Source organism: Phaseolus vulgaris, chromosome 6 (genome assembly GCF_000499845.2).
Source record: "Phaseolus vulgaris cultivar G19833 chromosome 6, P. vulgaris v2.0, whole genome shotgun sequence".
In the NCBI taxonomy this organism is placed as follows: Eukaryota; Viridiplantae; Streptophyta; class Magnoliopsida; order Fabales; family Fabaceae; genus Phaseolus; species Phaseolus vulgaris.
The window spans coordinates 10,893,544-10,901,530 of record NC_023754.2 but is presented as its reverse complement, the minus strand read 5'-3'; the positions used below and the strand labels follow the sequence as shown (position 1 = coordinate 10,901,530).

At 27.8% G+C, this 7,987-nt stretch overlaps 1 protein-coding gene across 2 annotated transcripts; it reads right to left on the bottom strand.

The window, feature by feature from the left end:
* Nucleotides 1–1,383: 1,383 nt before the first annotated feature.
* On the bottom strand, nucleotides 1,384–7,656 carry LOC137831091 (probable polygalacturonase). 2 transcript variants are annotated; one of them, XM_068638619.1, is made up of 6 exons: nucleotides 7,481–7,636; nucleotides 7,154–7,450; nucleotides 2,991–3,111; nucleotides 2,699–2,873; nucleotides 2,490–2,560; nucleotides 1,384–2,149 (listed from the first exon to the last, which is right to left on the bottom strand). In XM_068638619.1, the coding sequence occupies exons 1-6, from the start codon at nucleotides 7,523–7,525 to the stop codon at nucleotides 1,518–1,520; spliced, it is 1,341 nt and encodes a 446-aa protein (XP_068494720.1). In that variant the 5' UTR covers nucleotides 7,526–7,636; the 3' UTR covers nucleotides 1,384–1,517. The 2 variants fall into 2 exon arrangements, with proteins under 2 accessions (XP_068494720.1, XP_068494719.1); XM_068638618.1 differs by having other exon boundaries at nucleotides 7,154–7,656.
* Between the last annotated feature and the right edge of the window lie 331 nt (nucleotides 7,657–7,987).

Here is a 7,987-nt window from a genome sequence, read left to right as displayed (position 1 = left end):
CATTTCCATCTCAACAAAAATTTATTGCTGGTCCATCAAATCCATTTGCAACCTCTACCAGGACCTCCCCATCATCTGCCTATAATTAAATGTCATTCATGTAGTATTATTGACCAACAATGCCTTCACAGGTGTCCAAAAATTAGAGAAAAAGAAGACAATAAAGTCGAAGACATTGTCGATGACATTTCACCTCCACCCCTTCCTACCATTCCATCCGAACAACAACCACAAGGACGACCAGAAGAAGACCACTCTATGGCAAAGCTTCTCATAGATGATAACTTTTCCTACATTTTTATTTTCTAATCATGTATAAATTTTACTTATTTATCACTTTATAAATATTGTTTAAATGATACCCCTTTTATTTATAATTGTATCAATCCTAAATGCTACTTCACAGACATAATTTCAATTTTTTTAAAACAAAAAAATATTTTTAACTTTAACAATGTTTAAAAAGTACTAAATATTTTAAATTTATTGTACAACATATTTTTATTCCAACTTATTTAAAATATTTCATATATATTTTTAATATATCAAAACATGATTTAAGGTAAGTTTGTTTTTTTTTTTTTTCAAAACAAAATTTAGTTTTAATTCTTCAATTCTATATATGATTTTCTTAAATAAAACAAGATTAATTTTTTTTCATATTATCTATCTATAAAATACATTTTTCACAACATTCTTATTTAGTTCATAGTTCATGTAATTTTAAAAACTTCTAAATTATATATATATATATATATTTGTGAAAGATTTTTTTTAATACAATAAAGTTGTCAATTTAGTTTACAATTTCTAATTAATGATATACAATTCTTAATATTAAGTTAATTGTATATCATGAAATAATATATTAAATTAAATTTTGATGTGATTGCTAACAAGATCACATGTTACAATTATTTATTTTTTTAGTACTGTAGTGTTTTGGAAAAATATGAATTTTCAAATTTGAATTAATAGTTTAAGTAAATATGAGTATGTATTTAATATTTTGAATATATTAGCAATTATTTTTCTAAGATTGAAATAACTAAAATGAAATTTTGAAATAAATATTAAAAATACAAATATCATTCATTAAGATGATAAATAGAATTGATAAATTCAAATTAAAAAGCAGACTCGTTGACAAGTGCAATATAGATAAATAAATTCATAAAATTATTATTAATAATAAAAAAGTCTGTTAATTATTGAATTATTTTAATTCAATAGTTTATATAAAATTTATCAAACAACTACTTTTAAGAAAATTGAAAATTTCTCTTATTTTCAGTAGGAAAGATCAGTTAAGAATTATAAACCTCTATGAATTCGAACATGTTTATCAACAATGATGGACCAAACATAGCAGAAATCAAAATCTCAGCATGAAATTAAGGTAAATATTATTAATAGTATACTAGGTAGGGTATTATTGTTTGATATGATATCATACAATTGGAAAGATGGTGATTGAATGAGTGAATGAGAACAATACTAGAAGAGAATGAAGATGTCTAAATGGCACAGGATCCTGGTTCTTGGCTGTGCAGCTGAGAACATGGCCAAGGACTAACCTGATAAGCAAATCCAGACACATCAGAACACTTCCAATTAGGAGCCCTTGATCCTGCCATACCATGGAAGTTGATAACAGACAAACAAACATCAGTGAAAGGAGAATTTTTCAGTCCATTTATCAAACCAGCTCTGTTAACCTTCACTCCCCAAACATTCCTAATTGTGATGCCTTTCACAACAGGGAGAGCATCAGGATTATACTTCTCATCTGGGTGCCCTCCTACATCACCTGCAATCTTTATTCCCTGCCTTGCATTCTCCACATACACATGAGCCACTGTGATGTTCTTGATAAACCCTCCCCTGCCTTTGTTGGTCTTGATGTGGATGCCTACTCCCATGTTGAAGAGGTTAATGTTTTCAGCAAGCACATTCTCCACCCCACCAGAGGTTTCACTGCCAACTGCAATGCCGGCAAACGGCGATGATCCGGTCAGGCGTCGGATGGTGATGCCAGAGCTGGGGCGACCGTATGCAATACCATACTCATCCCATCCACTCTTCACTGCCACAAGATCATCTCCTGTTGATATGTATGAGTCTTCTATGCACACATTTGAACTTGAATCTGCATAAATGAATTATGCAGATGATTTAGTACATAGGCCTTGTCAAAACACCTCATGGCAATCACAACATAACACTTGATAGTGTTGAATTGTTATTTCATGTACCATGAAAGCATACAAAATCATACTTGAAAGCTAAGAGCCACATAGCATTAGTGGAATCAACATTAATAGTACCACTACTTTCCTTCCCTAACAGTTTCACTTGTTTCAATACCAACAAGTGAAACTTAATGAGATCAGTTGGTTGCATTAGGATTTGACTGTTTATTACAAGCTAAAACTAAAACTAGTTCACTATTATATGCACAAGATGTGGCTTATTTAGAGGGAATTTACCTGGATCAACTCCATCAGTATTGGGAGAGTCACGAGGAGCCAAAATTGTGACATATCGAACCACAACATTGCTGCAAAGAAGGAACAGGGTTTTGAGATTATATTTCATGAAAACATCTCTACCTCTCAAATTCCTTTCTAGTTTGTTTCAAGCAACTTGTGATGAAAAAAATGAAAATACTATAAATAAAAATACTTCTGATTCATACTTGCAATAAACTGGATGTATATTCCAGAAGGGAGAGTTCTTGAAAATCAAATTTGAAATAATAATATCTTGAGAATTTACAAATTCAACAAGGCTTGGTCTTGTATATTTAAGTGTTCTCTTCCTCCACATGTTCCACCACATATCTCCTTGTCCATCAATTGTCCCATTCTCACCTATAAAAATATTGGGTAAGGCTCCCTTAAAATTAGTTTGTCTATAAAGAGTACAAGAAAGGAAGATTTTCCCCAAAAAACAAAATTTGCAAAAAATATTCAAGATTTGATACCCACCTGTGATCACCACATCAGTAAGTCCATCTCCATGGATAAAACTGATATACCTTCCTCCAGGGAGCTCCCTCCCTCTTCCATAAGATGGTAAGGGTGCAATTAAAGGCCAATTCCTTGAATCCTAAGAGAGGAACAACATTAAAGAGTGTGCTAGGGAAGAAAAATGAGACATTTTCTAAAGAAGTTTTCTTATCATGTTTCCTTTGCTATCAAGAAAAAGAAAACTTGTTAGAAGGAATAATAGATGAGTTTTGATTTCCAGTGGACTTGGAGCATTCACTTCAAATCATATTCTAGCAGCAAAAATATGAATTTATCACCTTAAATACACATCCCAAATGAGTTTGATAGGTGTAGTTCAATTATACAGATTTACAACATGCATCTAAAACCTGAATGTTGAAACAGTCACAAAGCTGATACCATCTGGCAGGTACTTTCAGCCTGTTTATAGAAACCCTTCAAAAACAATTTCTCCTTTCACAAATAGCAAATGCTAAGTTCTCAAATGATAGAAAAAAAACTATATACTCTAACTACAAGTAATTTTCTCTTCTCTCTGTCCTAACTTTACAATTACAGTATCACCATTCCACTATTTAATTCACAGCACATATTTGTTCCAACCAAGTTCATTACCATAAGCAAAAAATAAATATGAAGTTTGTATTCTGCTACCGTTCAAGTTCCACAAAAGGCAAGATGACAAACCATTTCTAACTATTAAACAATCAGGAAGAATCTCATTAGAGAATTGACTCTGTCCTAAATAATATATGAGTACTGATAACTTTGCATTAGATTAAAAAAAACTTATCTTTTTAATGAAATGTAAATTATAATTATAAACTGATGTTTTTTCATGTAAAGTTGTCAATTTGAAAGTAACATTTTTCATAATATATATCAACAGAAAAGTATTATTCTCAGGTATGCTGATAACATGGTCCTTTCCATTTAACATTGCAATGGACCCAAGAACATATGAATAGTACTCAAATTTAGTTTTACATCAATTTACATGATACCCCTCATTTGATTTTTATTTTTTAAATAAATAAATCATGTTTGAATTGTTCACTAAATAATCCAAGACAGACATCAGTAACGGCTATTAGCCAAGGAACCAGCTGTCCAACAAAGCCATTGTCAGTTGTGAAAGCTTTAAATATCAGGCACATGCATCTATGCAGACAAGGGACCCATCAATTTTTTTCATCCATTCAGCTTTAGGTCCACCATAATTCATATTCATGTGAATTCTTTGTTTTGGGCAACCTATTTGCTATCTAAATAATCTATATTTCCAACCTTACATAATTCAGACTAGAACATTAACATAAACACTTCCCAATTGACTGATTCATTATACATCACTGTATCAGATCCTTTATCATGTACAATGTTCCTCTCATCATTCACAAGTACATCGTATTGATCCTTCATTTGATCTTATTTTTCTCTCACAAATGGTAACTGACTTTTATGGTGTATCACATTCTGCCATTCAATTTTTGGGGTTTTCCTGAAATATGCTGGCATTTGCTGGCTTTTTGCATTGCCGGAACTATATAGTCTTTATCGCTTTGGTTTTAGTGACAAGTGGGGTCTAGAGACTCTACTTTTGAACTAGAAAAACTAAAATATACCACAAATTGTTCACACAATTTATATTAATAAATGATAATGCAATTTTTTTCTCTTTTTCATTAGTATACATGTGTTTTTGTCTGCTTCCAACATGTACACCGACATACTTAGTCTCAATAAGATAATATATCAAGTTATTTTAATTTGAAATTTAGTGTTAGATTTAAATTTTTTATATAATTTCATGGCTAAATTATTTCTAGGTTCACATTATCTCATCATGTTCATAATTCATAATTGGGTATTTCTTTGATAGACAACAAAGAAAAAAAAGACATAAAGGATTCAAATTACAATATGGAAAACAACCCACATTGTAGAAAGAGTTTAAAACTATGAAGAATTCAATCTAATTTATAACTATATATAATATATAATTAAATATACCATTTTATATTTTTATTTTATCTTTAATTTTATTTTAAAATTTTAAATTTTAAAGATAGTAAAGATTGTTAACTACTTAAAATAATCTCTCACATTACTACTTTATCATATAATTGCATTGTTTTTCTTCTCTTTCATGTAAATCTACAATCTCTATTACTAAATTATAAATTACAAATCAAATATAAATAATAATGATTATAATAATATTTTTATTTAAAGAAATAAAACTACAATTAATATAAATTTTAAATAATTAAAATAAGATAATATATATAAAAATGCGTGATTTCTGCTTGGTTAAATAAAAAATTAATTTGTAAACGAGTTACATTTTCAAATAATTTAAATGTTGTTTTATTAGCAAGGTCAATCTCGTCAACAAACAAATACTTTTAATACAAAGTTGCTTTTAAAGTAATGAATTCCACACTATTATTAATTTTTAAAGAAATTAAAGTATTAATTATGTTAATTCTTAAAATTAAATTTTAATCAAACAAACACTTAGTGTGTTTATATTATTTTAATTTCTAAAAGAATTATTTATTAAATCAGTTCCAAAACAATAAATTACACATTAATTATTTAATAATTTAACAAAAAAGGAAAACATAGAGCAAAGTTAGACATCATTAATTTAAACAAAAAAGGAAACTTATTACCAAAAAATAAATAATTTAAAACTATATATTGTAAAATATATCTAAATGATATTATAAATGGAGGAATGCTATGAATAAATTCTGCAGTACATTTCTCTACTACATTTTTATATGTTAAAATTCGAAAATTACGACCGAATCTTTAAAACAATTTATGAAACCTACAAAAATTTATAAATTTTCAAATAAAATAATATGTTCACAAAAGTTTCCTAACTTTTATAATATGTAATAAATTTCAATCAAAGAAAAACAATATATTCAAACATGTGTACAAAAAATATATTCTCAACAATTTCTTACAAAATTATTTTATATTATCTGTTTTTCATAATCTTAAAATACAATAGACATAAACTCAAATTTAAGAAAAAAAAAACATAACCCAAACAACAAATCACATATTCCCTCAAAATTCACCAGAAAATATAATAGAATAAAGGAAAACAAAAAATAATAATTAAGTGTTAAATTCCTCATTCATTTAAGTATTTTTAATTATTTAAATTTCTTCTTAAAAATTTTTACACTTTTCAGTTAAGTCTTTATCATCTAATTTTACCATTAAGTGGAATGACATGAATGTTGTTATTGCTTATGCACTCCTACATGAAAAATAAAAAGAAAATTAATTAAATTTTAAATTTTTCATAAATTTAAATATTTTCAAAATTGAATTTTTATTAAAGAAATTATTCTATTAAAATGTCCAAAAAAATTATATTTTCCAAGTTCTTGTCAATTGGAATGACATTACTATCTCAAATAAAACACCACAAAATTAAATAATAAAAAATAATTCTCAAACCCTAATTATCTTTAACAAACATAATTATTGTTGTATATTTTGACATAATAGATTTTGTGTATTTTACATAATTGATTTGATTTTTATTTTAATATTTAATTTATAAAATAAAATGTTATCACTTTTACGAAGATAATTAAGATTATACAAATCCATCTTATTTTATTTGAGACAGCAAAACCAAACGTAGAAATTCCATTAAAAATACAAAAAATTTAACAGTAGAAATTCAATTAAAAATACCAAAACCAAATAAAATTCAACCGTATAAATCCCATTAACAGTAGAAATAAAATTAAAAATACAAAAATTTAAACTTTTAATAAAATAATTTTTTTAACAAAAAAATCAATTAAAAATACTTAGATTTATAAAAAAAAATTAAAACTTAACTAAACAGCTTTCTTATTTTTGATGCGAAGAGAAATAAGCAATATCAATACAAAATAACCATCATTAAACTCCAATTTACTGTAAAATCAAAGCATAAAAATTTAATTTAAAAGTATAATTCTTTTGGATATTTTATAAAACTTAATTCTTAATAAAAATTTAACTGAAAAGAGTTAAATTTAAATTTAACAAAACTTAAAAAATTGAATTAAGAATTTATTTTTGAGAAGATGAACATTGAACGAACGAGTTAACCTTACCTGTTGGGCTTTGATAACGGCACCGGCAGCCAGATAAAGCGTCATGTGACTGGTGAGGTTGAAGCTCTCCGTCACGTACACTCCCTGAGGCACGTACAGCACCGTGCCTCCGGGCCTTTTCAGGTGCTCAATGCGGTACACAGCCTCTCTGAACGCTTTCGTGTTCAGAGTGCGGCCGTCGCCAACACCTCCATAGTCAGTTATGGAGATTCTGTCGGTGCGATTTTTGAACGGCACTATGTTGGAACATGTTGGAGTTGAATAGATTGCAGAGACAGAAGAAGAAGAAGAAGAAGAAGAAGAAGAAGAAGAAGAAGAAGAAGAAGAGAAGAAAAGAAGGATAGTGAGTGTGAGAAAAGGTGAGAGAAGCATCTTTGTTTTGATGGCAGTTTGCTCATACAAAGAGTGATGGCATTTATAAGGATGTGCTGCTTTTTGTGCGGTGTCAGAGAGAGAGAAAAGAATCTCTGTGTTGCTTTGTTTATGTGCGTTTGGATCTCGAAACACTAAAATGGGGAAAGTTAAAGGTAATATATTAGAGAGGAGTATGTTAAAACGGAAAATGTTACTTTGGTATCAGTAAAGTGAAAGAACTAATTTATAATTATGATGCAGAATTATATATTTATTTAAATAACTAATATTTCTTTATATACATTTTCTCACGTACTACCAAAAATTGTGTGCGTGTCTTTTTAATTATTTTTTTATATAATATTATTATACTATAAATTTATAATAATTTATTAATTAATAGATGATAAATTTACAACTATAATTACAAGTTGTAATATATATTTATATATAGAAGAAAATACCAATGTGTAATATTAC

Excerpts from the sequence above, each read along its gene's own strand:
- LOC137831091 (XM_068638618.1), bottom strand. The coding sequence starts at position 7,525 with ATGCTTCTCTCACCTTTTCTCACACTCACTATCCTTCTTTTCTTCTCT. Across the intron at positions 3,112-7,153 it reads CCGTTATCAAAGCCCAACAG|GATTCAAGGAATTGGCCTTT; the intron begins GTAAGGTTAACT and ends TTCCTCTCTTAG. Across the intron at positions 2,874-2,990 it reads TACTGATGTGGTGATCACAG|GTGAGAATGGGACAATTGAT; the intron begins GTGGGTATCAAA and ends ATATTTTTATAG.